The sequence below is a fragment of the Camelus bactrianus genome, chromosome 12, assembly GCF_048773025.1.
Source record: "Camelus bactrianus isolate YW-2024 breed Bactrian camel chromosome 12, ASM4877302v1, whole genome shotgun sequence".
In the NCBI taxonomy this organism is placed as follows: domain Eukaryota; kingdom Metazoa; phylum Chordata; class Mammalia; order Artiodactyla; family Camelidae; genus Camelus; species Camelus bactrianus.
Window position 1 is genome coordinate 23,547,633 of NC_133550.1, and position 13,915 is coordinate 23,561,547.

General features: G+C 39.4%; 1 protein-coding gene across 2 annotated transcripts in view; it reads right to left on the minus strand.

Moving 5' to 3' along the window:
• The window catches only part of LRRK2 (leucine rich repeat kinase 2), a 135,512-nt gene extending 124,918 nt beyond the window's left edge, over positions 1–10,594 (minus strand). For both annotated transcript variants that reach the window (XM_074375025.1, XM_010970532.3), the window contains exons 1-4: positions 10,323–10,594; positions 9,956–10,041; positions 6,070–6,179; positions 3,392–3,480 (exon numbers count right to left, since the gene is read on the minus strand). In XM_074375025.1, coding sequence (XP_074231126.1) covers positions 3,392–3,480; positions 6,070–6,179; positions 9,956–10,041; positions 10,323–10,479 — 442 coding nt within the window. In that variant the 5' untranslated portion in view covers positions 10,480–10,594. The remainder of the gene's footprint in view (positions 1–3,391; positions 3,481–6,069; positions 6,180–9,955; positions 10,042–10,322) is intronic.
• Between the last annotated feature and the right edge of the window lie 3,321 nt (positions 10,595–13,915).

The following is a 13,915-nucleotide window of genomic DNA, read 5'->3' on the forward strand; positions in this document are numbered from 1 at the left end:
ACCTCCTGCCCCAAACTCCTTTAACATTTCTATCTGCCTCTTAGATAGCGCCGTGCATATTCCTCAGCCACCCCAGACCTAGCTTATTCTGCTCCCTATCTTCATTAATGATACCACCGTCCAATAGTTACCCAAGAAACTACAGAGCCATCATACTTCTGTTAGGTAAGTGGGGGCACCAGGCAGATAGGTGGGGGAGAGGGAGATGGTCCAGAAGATGGCAGGATGCTCACCTCCAGCATTAATGGATTTTACTTCTAATTGAGCACCAGCAAGAAACCTGTTAGAACCTGAAGCCGCAACCGTAGGGTAGAGAAGGACCTAATGGGACGTGACCCAGTGCTCACTGCAATATAATTAGCACTGCGGTTTAGGCCCCCCTATGAGTTATCCTGTGTGCATCATGGGGAAGGACATGCGCAAAGGGGACAAACCTGACTAAGCATTCCAGGGGCAGGAGCTGTCAATGAACCAAAAGACCACCTCTAAGCGAGGGTCTAAGAGAAACGGTCAAACAAAGACCATTGCTGTCCGGCCTTGGATCAGTCAGCCTCCCGTTCTTGGAGGTGTACTGTCCCTTTGCTAATAAATCCTTTAAAATCATTCACAATGCTCCTCCATCTCCCACCTGAATTCTCATCTTTCAGGTAAGACAAGAACGGGGGTCTTTTCCCTTCCCTTTTTGGGGTAACACTTCTTCCAACCTCCCTCTCTCATCTCATTCTCTGCCCAACCAAAGAATCAACTCATTACCAAGTCTTTCAAGTCTACCTTCTAAATATCTCAAAAATTCCTTTTGAACTAGGCCCCTCCTTCTCTATTGTGTTCTGGGACCATCATCTCTCATCTGGAATGCAAACGCAATTGCTTAATTGCTCTGCTTGGCCCACATCCCTACCTAACTCATTGGAATCCAGAAGTATTTCTGAAACACAAATGTGATCCTGGAAATTCCTTGCTGAAATCTTCTGAGGCCTTCCCACACTCCTCAGTCTGAAGAACAAGACTCTTCACAGGCTGCACGGGTCTGAGCAGACTCACATCCCTCCACGCATTGCTGGCTCCAAACAAGCTAAACTCCCGGCTCATCACAAAACACTCCCTTCAGCATCCCTTTGCACTGCACTAGCTGTGTGGGGTGCCCTTGGCCTTCTCTACAGCAAATATACTCCTATCTTCGGTCAGGAAGTAACACAAACAGCAACCATTCTGTCAATAAAAACTGTAGTCCAGGAATAGGAGGGTGGAGGGTACAGCTCAGTGATAGAGCACATGCCTAGCATGCATGAGGTCCTGGGTTCAATCCCCAGTACCTCCTTTAAATAAATAGATAAATAAACCTAATTACCCCCAAAAAAATTAATTAAATTTTTTTAAACTTCAGAATAAAGGAATAGGAGTGGTAGCAAACATTTATATAGCCATATAACGGGTCAGACACACATTGAAGTGGTTCACTCCATCACGTGTGAACCCGTCACAGCACCATGAAGTAGGTGCAATCCTCATTTCAAAGATAAGAAAACTGAGGCACTGAAATGTTAAGTGGCCCGGCGACTTCGCCCAAAGTAGAATAAATAAAAGACAGAGATGGATTAAAATTTAAGCAGGTCACATTCATGCTCTTAACCCCTACAAATGAGCTTAGCTGCCGTCTTCTGTGTCCCTGTGATGGTTTCCTTCATATCTCTGTTATAGTAGTTGTCTCACTCAGTTGAAATCATTAAATGCTTTTTATCTCTTTGCCTGTGCTGATCAATTCTTTAGCCACTCATTGCATGCGGCAACTTAAAACTGAATTTTAAATTAATCTAAAGTAAGTAAAAATATTCGGTTTCTCACATTTCAAATGTTCAATACTTGCATGTGGCTACTGGCCGTGATTCTGAACATATACAACATTTCCTTTATTGCAAATGGACAGTGGTGCTGGACTGTGCATTTCCACGCCACGGACACTTTGCCGCATCTGTTTAGAGAGTCCTCTGGCAGTCACAGCACATCAGAAAGCGCCCACTATTACATCAGCTCATGAGAAAGCCAAACAACAGAAATGACTCATCCATTAGCCTCTAAGAAGTATCTGAAATGAACTTTAAAACACATTGCCAACGTTCCTAAAAGCTCAAAATTCTGAATGTCACATGGAAGGTGTTAACTGGTCTTTTCAAGACACGTGTCAAATTTTCTGATGGCCTGCATGCTGCTAACCTCAATAGACTCCTGTGTTGGGAGATTTTTCAAGCTCGTAAACCCTCAGCTTCCTGTCCACTGTCCAAATGGAGAATAAATCCCATCCCACCCCACACACCTCCCCCACGAATGGCTCCCAAGGATGAGTTTAAAATAAATCATGGTTAAGGTTGCTCAGTGAGTCCCATTACAGATTTCAATAAAAGGCTCTGGTGAAGTGGCGGGTACCTCTGACCTTTCCAATCCCTCTTCCTTCCTCCTCTGATCTTCACCCTCTTCCTTCCTTTCTCTTTCCCCTACTGGGTCTTCATCACTTGGCAGGGCCAATGAGCGCAGTTAAAATCTTCCCCTACACATCCAGCCCCTCTCGTGCCGTCCTCCAAGGCCTCTGCAACTCTGCCTGTGCTGTTCTCTTGACCGAGAGCACCCTTCACACTCTGAAGGAGACCCTCCCTACCTTTCATCATTAGCTTCCCTGTGAGCAGCCTTTCTTCTCAGAACCTCACATCACAGCCAGCGTCTCTCACAGCGGTGATCACAACTACGGCACCAGAGTAACATGCTTTGTTTTCAGGTTCGTTATCTGCCAGGCAGACGTTTATTCGGGGAAAGAACCTGACATGTGAAATCAGACCCTGGTTCTCTGAGTAATCTGTGTCTCAGTATCCCTCATCTAGAAGACTGAGATAAAATACAGAACTCAAGGGATGTTTGGAGCATTAAGCTTTCAAACGCATGTGACGTATTTTACATGTGAAGCCTAGCACCTAGCAAGCACTCAAGTAATGCTATGTATTTTTAAAATATTACTCTTATGTCATACTCTGAAACATATTCTAAACATGTCAGAGATATAATGGCGAATAATACAGTAATAACAAGAACACATACGGCCAACAGACTAATGGGAATGGGAGATGTGGGACCAGATTTGGGGAGCAAAGCTGGGGACAGATCAGATTTGGGAGTAATATATTAGGTGATGTTTAAGGCCAAGATGTTTGGTGGGATTTTTGAGCTAAAAAGTGTAGAGAAAAGAGATAAGGAGAGAAAATAAAAAATGGAAACGTGCGGAATTTTGGAAATCATTGATATTATGGTATACTACTATACCTTAAAAGACATTACAACATACTTATTAAATGGTTTAAAATATTACTTTGAGTCAACATTAAAAATATATGTGTGTATATATTACCTGATGTTAGAAGGAGATCTAAGGTCTTCAATCCAACCGTTGACAGGGTGACACTGGCATTATGAACTGTTAGCATTTTAAGAATCAGTCTGTCATAAAAACAAAAATCAAGATGAGGTGATTAGGATGAAATATCATACCTAGATGTTTGCTTTTTTAGATACTGCTTTTCACTCACCTCTGTTTTTATTCATCTCATTGTACTTCATTCCCTGTACTGAAGCTAGCATATTTTTTTCCTTCCTGTAAACCTGAGCCAGGCTTATGATAATTAACAGAGAATTATTATGAGTCTCAGAAGAAAAGCTGTAACTTTCTCCTCTAAATATTCATATTCAATTATTAACTTTTACACCCAATTCTATATTCAAAATAATATCAAGAGCTATATGTACCAAGAGATCAAGCCCATTTTACATGTGATATAAACTTGGGAATTGTATGTTACACATGTTGATGTAATAAAACAAGAGAGGTGTAATTAAAATGTTCATCTGTATATATAAATAACGAACCATTTGAATATGTAAATGATTGATTTTTACTATTTTTGAAAAAGAAATTTCTATTTCATGATAGAAAGTGAACCAAAATGTGACAGTGAATATATGTATGTTCACATATAACTGAAAAATTGTGCCCTACACTTGAGTTTGACACAACATTGTAAAATGTCTATAACGCAATAAAAAAATGTTAAAAAAAAAAGTGAACCAAGTATTTCAATAGTATTCAATTAGTTCAAATTCATTCAGTTGGAGCCCCTGAGTTATCAATTCTAAAATATACAACCTTTAGCCTATTCCTACCCAGTGCTGTTTGGCTTTACATTGTTAGGAGAAGACAGAGCCTGGTAGCATCCATGGCCTCATCTAGATCCAAGAAACTTGGCACGTGGCTTCTAGTTGGTGAGATGAGGGCAGAGGGTATAACTCAGTGGTAGAGCGCAAGCTTAGCATGCACAAGGTCCTGGGTTCAATCCCTAGTACTTCCATTTAAATAAATAAATAAACCTAATTACCTCCCCCTCAAAAAAGAAAAGTATTTAGTTGGTGAGGTGAGGAACTGACGGACCCCATCCTTTAACTCTCTGTCAGTTCGCCTCCTACCTTAGCTGCCCCTACCTCTCCCTGCACCATCGCCACTACTCCTGACTTCACCAAACAAGAGATTTCTCCTTTAGTACTACAAGGCCTTTGATGGGGCGAAAGTCCTTGAATATATATGGAGATCAGTTTTACAATAAATTTTTGCTGAGAATGATCTAATGCACTCGCTCCACTGTAGAGAGCAGTGTGTATATCCTGTGCACACTACTTCTGGCCTGAAGGAGGTTGTAATAAATATCTGATGAACAGAGGATGAATGAGGAATGAGTGACCAAACAAATGAGTGAATGAGACTCTCTGTAAAAAACATTTATGTAATTTAATCTGAACATTTGGTTTGTATTAGAATATGACTAGATGAGTTTTTCAACACTCCCTAAAGTTACAGACTGGTCACCTTTGGGGATCTTGGAAATTCTCATCCAAACCAAGGGACACATAACATTACAATTACTAACTGCTGGTGTGTTTTGCCTAATTTCTTGTTAATGCTGTATTCTTTACTACTGACTCACAGAATTTCAGAGATTAGTTTGGAGACGAGAACATATATTAACAGTAAATTGTCTCTTTTCAAAGCATACTCTTTAGATGTTGGAAACTGAAGACAAACATATTTACCAAAGATGGAAAAATGTATAACCACCGATATGCTCACCTATGGACAAACAGCTCTTATTTGTCTAAATCTGCAGCCACAGTTGATACTAATAAACAATGCAAAGATGTAAAATTTATTTTTGCATTAATTATGTTTTTCTCAAGCAATATGTATTCATTTCTCTGTGGTAAAGAAGTCATATTGGGTATGAAGACCACGTAAAGTTGATGACAGGAGATTTTTTTTTCTTAAATGGCAAGAGACAAAGTTATCCAAAACGAATTTTCCTGGAACCACATTTTTCTTCAGAAAAATTTTGCTCAACTAATTATGGCTAAAGAAGTAGTCCCACTTAAGAAGTCATTATGTGGCAAACTGCAATAATATACCTTAGTAAGTAGCCAGCAAGATTGGGCTGCAGATGTGCTGAAAGATAATTTCCTGTTTTTTCCTTCATTTTGAAAGCTGTAGTTTAAGCTCATTAAAGATATATGCATGAATGCACATAAATGTACTTTTTAAAGACAGTAAAACATAAACTTCTAAGTTCCTATTTACAGAACTAACAGTTTAGTTCCCATATTTTTGTTTTAAAGAACTAGTGGTTTGTATCAGTTCTACTATTAAAAAGCAAAAAAAAAAAATCTCTTCTTGGTTTGAATTCATAAGCAATCAACAATCTACAACTTAACCAATTGTATAACTGTATTATTATTTTATTAAAATAATAATAGCACCTGACATTTTACCTCAAATATTAGTTTTCTAATTCAATTAAGATAATATACTTCGGAGCTGACAGCCTTCTATAAATGTAAATCACTGATTCAAGGAAAACTATTTGTATTTTAAAGGATTTTTACCAGATTGGCTTGGATCGCAAATACAACGTTTAATCAAGGGAAGGGTCGTCATATATAGAGACAAATATTTAAAGCAGTTTGTTCTTACACATCTGTCATACTTACTGGTGAACCCCAAGAACTTCCCAATCGTTTCCAATATCCTGGGGTCCCATTAAGCTTTGCATTGTATTTGGACAGATTTCTATTAATTTGCATAAAAGTGACCAACCCACCTAAAAACAAGAAATGCAACATTTTTTAGAAGCATGCTAATGGAATATATTCAGTCAAAAAAAACCCTCTTCATTCTGTATAGAGTAGGTGGCAACATTATTTTTAAATAATTGAATTTCCATTCCAAATTGGAAATTAAATGTAACTCACTCTTCCTGATAAATTTTCCTCTTTAAATTTAAGGACTCTTCAATTCTTTCTACTATATTACAGAAGTACACTTGATACGCCCAGAAAAAGAAAAACCAAAGAAAATAGAAAATGCATACACATGTAGACCAAAGATGAATGAAAAAGTGCCCACGTATGATGTGCAATAAATATCCATATAACATGAAACCTGAAAGCAAGATTCACTGTCAGCTAGAATTACTCAGGGAAGAATACATCACAGAAAAGGCAGGATGTTAGCCAGACTTCAAAAGAATGACACATTTGGTCACTCTAAATAGGGAAGTGATACCTTCTCAAACTGATGTGAAGAAGGAAAAGTAAGATGCTCTATGGTGAGGAAGCTGCTGGGGAGGGGGCCACTGTTAAATGAGACTGGATGTGTGGGTGGAGCTGAGTGATACAGAGAGTTGAATGGCAAAGTGAGAAATTTCTACACCTCCAACAAGGAACGATGGCACAAGTTTCCTACTTGGTTACAGGAATAAACAAGGGGTCTTTAATAAGATAAAAGCAATTACACAAGATCTCTTTACAATATTGTTCCTAGATCTTTTTTGGATGGAGCATGAATTGCTTCACTCTGTCACTACTTCCTCTTATGCAATTTCAAATTCCTTGAAAGGGAAGCAATTTCCGACAGCTATTTTTGCCTATATTTAAGTAGGCCACCCTCCTCCACGTAAGCTCAACAGATATTTGACAATCCAGCTGTCATAGAAACTGGCTATTTTTGTGCTGTCATAAAATACATAGAGACTTTTTCCCAAGTTTTTTTTTTTTAAATAACATTTGGAATGGTATCTGGTGGGAAATAAATCATAAATCACATAGGTTGCTATATGCATCTCGGTACCAGCGTGGCTACCCGAGGAGAAAACCTGTTCCGTTTTGGTTGGTGAAACAGCAGTGTCAGTAATTGCTTTGCAAAAAGATTGAGGCAACTGATTAAATAAAATCCCTGGCAGCAAAACAGAGGTAACAATTGATCCATTAACGTACTCAATTAAAAGCCTATCTTTCAAAGAGAGAAGGTTCCCATTCTGCCCAGTTGTAATACAATTCAACTGGTAGTTTCACTTTATTAGAATGATTCCATAAACTCAAGCATCTAATTAACGCACAATGGTGAAGAGGTTAAGGGTTAAGGAAAATTTTAGTCACGTGGATATATTTCACTTACTTCAAAGGCTGAAACGTTGTGGATAGAGACGTAACATAAGACTGAAGACACAGAGAAATGATCAGAGGACCGGCAGCAAAAGAAATGTGTAACACAGCTAGCCTACCAATTCTCTGAAAACTGTCATTTATCAAGGAGAATTAATAAAATATGAAAAGACATTGAAAATAAAAATTCACTCTGGAATACCACATTAAGTGAATTTGGAGAACAAACCTTAATGTTTACTTCTGAAGTGTAATTTACCATAACCCCTAAAATTCATCATTAAGAGCTTTTAATTCAGCACTTCCAACTGATTCAACATATAAAGCATTAAAGAATATCTGTACTAATTATACCAGTAATATGAAGAAATCTGAAGGAAAAAAAAAAAAACTCATTCTTTTGAGTGTAGTATTAAAACATCAGTAGAGAGACCCCACTGTACATCCCTTTGATAAGACCAGTGATCATTTAAACTGGTAACGTCATTGTGGGGATCATGGCCACAGTATTTGTCCCAAACCATTGCACTTTTTACTTGTGCAAAAAGCGTGTGAATTCAGCAGCTAATCTATGATGGAAAGAGATTTAGAAGGTGTGTGAAGAACTGAGTCTTGACTCTGTCACTAGCTTCGTGATCTTACTGAGCAATTTACACTGAGGAAAAAAATATTCAGTGAGATTTCTAAGAGGGCAGTGAGATTCCAGCGAGAATCAAATGATATGAGACACATAATGCCCTTTGCAGATTAATATGCTAATGGTGCTGAAACTAATAATTCTATCCCATTAAGTTACCAAATCAAAAGACAATTCTTTATTTGCTTATATACTTTGTCTCTGGTACCCACTGGGCAAGGATACTAACTGACAGTCATAACTACTCCAAACAAACATGTCCAGGCTTGGGCAGTGTCCAAAAGGAAGAATTAGGTGGTGGGTATGTTCCAAGCTCCCCTGGATTCTCACATCTAGCGCTGCCTCCCCTAGACCCTGCAGATCAAAGCCCACTCAGGGCCCAAATGTTCTGAGTTGCATCCGGTAGAGAAGACTCAACCAAGAACAGAACACAAGGAACGGAGGCTGCCAGACAAGGCACCGTTGAACTCAAAGCAGAGGCCAAATAAGAAGGCGTGATGTGGGTGGGGAACAGCGAGCAATATAGGCCACTGCTAAAAAGTGACTCATATTTCATGGGCAAAATTCAGCCATGGAGTGCTAAAAAGAAGTGTCTTTAACATGTCTCCATCTTTTCATGATTCTATTTGCTAACAGCCTGAAAATCATAGCCAGATGGGAAATATTTCAGTTGAAGAAAAATTTAAATATCCCTTTATCTGAGATGTAAAAATCTTCATATAAAAGAAGCTAAGTATATGGTTCACCCAGACTAGACATAGCTGGACACAGAGATGAGCAGAAGGTAGATTTAGAGATCAGATAATTCTTAACAGCTGTCTAGCCTCTCAAGTAGATATTTAGAAACACTGCACTTCGATAAAGTTCAAAGTTCAATTTTCTTTCCCTCCAGGACCTAACATGCAAATGAAAAAACCAATTTCAGTTCTCCAAATCTCAAAATCTACAAAGTAAGTTAACCTCAGACAGTAATTTTGCTTTGAGTGTAAATCCTTAATTATCATCTTAAGGCTCCTTTTAAAATATATCTAAGATATTTAACAAATGTCTGGGTTTCCTATCGTGCAGACTCTAAAAGTTCCACGTTTACATTCATTTAATATGAAAACAGTTGAGAAGTCTGAATCTAAACTTAGACAGGAATCATTAAACATCACTTTCTTCGGATAATACAAGGCATACGACAACTGAAGAAGGTTACGAATCTATCTTCAGTCCTGGGTTTAAATCCCAGGGCTTCCATTAAAAAAAAAAAAAGAAAAGAAAAAAGAAATTTGTCTTCAATTAAAAAAAACAAATAAATAAAACAAAAATAAAAACGTGAACCTATGAGAGTTTGCCAGTAACTTCATTTTATTAATTTAATTATGATTAGTTCTATTACCGTTCATAATTCCTCTTTCCCAAACTACTCACAACAATGTCATCTCTAGGACATGCTGTACATTGGGAAGATTCTTGGAATAATTTTATGTAAACAGTGATGAACTCATCTGACCCCTAACAGAACCAAACCTCAACAGACCCCTTCTTCTTCCCCTCCCATCTCCATCCCTACTCTGTCGGTCAACTGTATAAGTTACTTACTTCCTAAAGACAATTAGGGAGCACACAGTCGGCCCGTTTACACAGTTAACACTTGATAATGATTTGACAATGCTTCCATCTTAAAATCAGAGTCAGCGGTTTGTCAAGCCAAATCTCAGAAATACCTCAGAACTCGGGTTATATAATAATGACAGAAAAACATCTATTTCCAAAGACAAAGGGGAACGGGCGAAATGAAAACAACTCTACCTGCTGCACGCTAGCGACTCTCATATACGAGTCCAAGACGATCAACAGAGGCACGTGGACATTTTTGTCTTGAAATAACTTGGAGGCTGGAAAAGAAGGGGGTTAGGGAAAAGAAGCAAAGTCACGATTCATGGCACCCCCTTTTTAAGTCTGAAAAGGTGGGAGAAAGCAAAAGAAGTGACTAAGACCTTCCTTAAATTGTCAGCTTCTTTCTGCCCTAAGCAGTAAAGAGTTTGTGGCTTCTCAAAGAGTCCAGCTTGGTGCAGCCACAAAGTTTGGAGGGAGAAAGTTTGTTTTAAAAAAAACAAAAGGCAAGGGGAGAAGGATGGGCAGCGGGGAAAGGGACAGTTTCCTTGCAGACCATTACCGTAGTCGGCATAAGTGAGCACCAGCATATCCTCCAGGATTTGGACCAGCGTCTCTATCTGTTTTCCTTCCTGGACATTGTTCAGCCTGACTATCAACTTCTTCAGAGTTTCCTCGTCCTCCTCCTCCTCGCAGCCCTGGCAGCTGCCACTGGCCATGACAGACGCTGCTCCAAACCTGCACCAAGGCCGCGGCTCCGGGAAGGGTGGGAGCGCAGCTCCCCGCCCGCGGCCGGCGCGCCCCGTCCGCACGCACGCCCGCCCGCGCGCTCGGGGGAAGGCGGTGGCTCCCCGCCCCGCGCCGCCCCGACCCCGCCCTCTCCCGTCGGCCCTCCCCCTCCCCAACCCAGCCCCCCCACCTCCCCCGCCAAAAAAAAAAAAAAAAAAAACGATGCGGCGCCGCGCAGAACGCCGAGGGGCTGCCGGGACGCCAGGCCGTGGTGACCGTGGCCGTGGCCCCCGCGCGGCCTCCCGGGACCGGATCCCGCTCGCCGCGGGAAGAAACTGACCCAGCGGACTCCGCCGAGCGCCCGGGCCCCCGGCCCTGCAGCGCCCGCGGGGGCGCAGCCCGGCTGCCCGGCGCGACTCGCCGGCCTGGGCCCCTGCAGCCCCGCGCCAGGTCTGGAAAAGAGGAAGACGGAAAATAAAAGCCACCGCCGATCTCCAGATCTAAGAATAGATAGCGGGGAGTTGGGAAAGACGCCGCCGCCCACCTGGCCCCTTTTAGGAAAACATTGTTTTTAGAGTTCCCCCTATAGGGAGATGCCTAACCCCCCCCCATCACCGACAAAGGATGGAGAGAGATTTTAGCAACCCAGTGAAATGCTTTTCTGTGGTTGTTCTGGCTATCTGTGGGAGAGGAAATAATAAAATTTTCCCTGTCAGTTATCTATACAATCTCTGTTGGCCAAAAAGGCCACTAAAATTAACTTTTGAAAGTTTGTGTTGCAATCCGTGTGATCCTGAAAATGAGGGCACATCGAAAAGTAATCGGTTCTCAGCTCAATGAAAACTAAAGGAGAAACACAAGGTAAATGAAATGAAAAGGTGAAAGCGGAAAAGATGAGAAATACAAACGTAAACATTGTTCCCTTCAAAATTACTTAAGTGTTTAAAAAAAAAAAGTACCATAAAAATGCGTTTTTCAGGAAGAGAAACCTAAACGAGACAAGGCTGGACAAAGATGATCTATTGCCTTCAGAGGATTCGTCCTGGGGTAGGGAGTGGGGTCATTCACAAAGGAGAAGATAGGACTGGAAGTTAGTACTTCACAATTTTAGATCCTTTGTTTTCTCTTCTGTTACCCAATTCTGATGACAGTTCTGAAACCGACCAGACAGCTACTTATCCTTCCTTTGCTGATGAGGAAATGGAGATTTAGCAATTAAGAAAAGAGCATTGCTGGAGTCACACAAATGGGAAGTTGAGAGTCAGGACTTAGATGCAGGTAGATCTCCTAACCCCAAATTGAAGGCTCTTTGCAGTCGACCACTTTAATCAAGATGAGCTAGGCTTCCTTAATACTGTAGATCAGTTAAGACTGGAAATTCAAATTCAATCTGGATACCGTGAATATGTTTTGTTGTCATAAAGACTTTTTCTCTTCTACAGACACATGCTCGGATGTTCACATTTGAAATGACAGAAGTAATCCAGTGGTGGAGAAAGGCGTGGTGGAATACTTGGAAGTACAGAGGAAACAATACCAACTTTTTTTTTAAAGGATTTTTTTTCATTTTGGGAGGGGGCAGTAATTAGGTTTATTTATTCATCTATTTATTTTTAACGGAGGATTGGGGATTGAACCCAGGACCTGGTGCATGCTAGGCACCAGTTAAGAGGGAGCTATACCCTCCCACCGATACTAAATTTGAACTGATAGCTCTTGACCAATAAGTGATGGGTTCATGTATTGTACTATTTTCTCTGTATAAAATTTCCCATATTAAACAGTCAAAACAAAACAAAGATCTTTTAACCTTGTCATTTTTACCATACCTGAAGTGTATCTTCTCCTAATTGAACTTGTTTCAGCATCTGACTAACCAGTCAATATTTCAAACATCCTAGGAATGCTCCCTTTCAAGCCACCTTTCCCTTTGCTCTGCATCAGTTTCTCCTACCCAGTTTATCAGATTATTAATTTGTAATATATACATATATGTATATATATACATAACTCCCTCCCAAAGAAAAATAAATCTAAAAATGTGTCTCCTCTGTTCCTCTATTCATTCAGTTCATTCATCCATTTATTGCCTTTTTATTGCCCACTGTATATCAGCATTCTAGGGGTACGTTGTGTGGGGACATGAATTCTCTGCTGGGAGTTTTTTCCCAAACTACTGCAATGGTAAGGCAAAGTATCTTCTTAGCTTTCAAAAATATTTAATCAATTGACTAAAGTCCCAAGACTTCAGATAGTTAATAAGACTGAAAAAGAAAAGCTCCAAGCATAAAGTCATGGTTAAGTGTTTAGTGGAGAATAAAAAGGTTCTGGAATATTTGACTAACTTTCTGGGAAGAAAAAATAAAACAGACGTTGCCAGTTACAGCCAATTACCAAAACAAATTCCAGATGGATTAAAAAGGTACATGAAAATAACTGAAAAGAAATTATAGATTAATAGTTATTTAATCTGGGTATGGGGAAACATAAAAACTAAGAAAGAGACTATAGAAGATCGATATACGTAACTCCATAAAAATTCACATTTTCTGGAGTCAAAGAAAAGAACATAAATGAAACTAAAAAGCAAAAGACAAACTGAAAAAAAAAATTTGCAATTCATCTGACAAAAACAATTAGCCTTAATATTTTAAAATTTCCTACAAGGGGGAGGGTATAGTTCAAGTGGTAGAGGGCATTCTTAGCATGCACAAAGTCCTGGGTTCAATCCCCAGCACCTCCTCTAAAAATAAATAAGTAAATAAACTTAATTACCTCCCCCCCCAAAAGAAACAAACAAACAAATAATTAAATAAAAGTTCCTACAAATCACTGGGGGAAAGAGACACTCCACAGGTACTCCAGAAGAAAAATGGATTAAAGTTTTGAATAAGAAATTCACTGGGAATGGACAATAAATATAAGAAAAGTATATTCATAATTATACAAAAATTGTGTAACTGAATATCAGTAACACAGTTATAAATGTATTTTCATGTGTGTGTGAGTGCACAATAACTACAACGAGAAAGAGAAAACGGGAATAGATCTAAGTATTTAAAAATCATTATGAAAAATTTATTAAACTATATTAAAAAGCATTATTAACAAGGCATAAATAAATGAATAGGCCATATCAATTAATAAGGAGATTAAATATCAAAAAGACACTAATTCTTTACAAAGTAGTAAACAACAGTGCAAATCTAATGAAGATCTAGCAAGATTTTAGATAGATAGATAATAGATGGATAGATGGATAGATTGATTTCAACAAGAGTAAAGCACCTAGAACAGCCAAGACACTTTCGAAGAAGGACAAAGCAGGAGAATTGGCCAATTAGACATTGATTGAGGGCCTCCATCAGGCTTTATAAATTTTCCAGAGGAAGAAAAAGTGCCTGACAGCATCTTCCTGTGAATTAG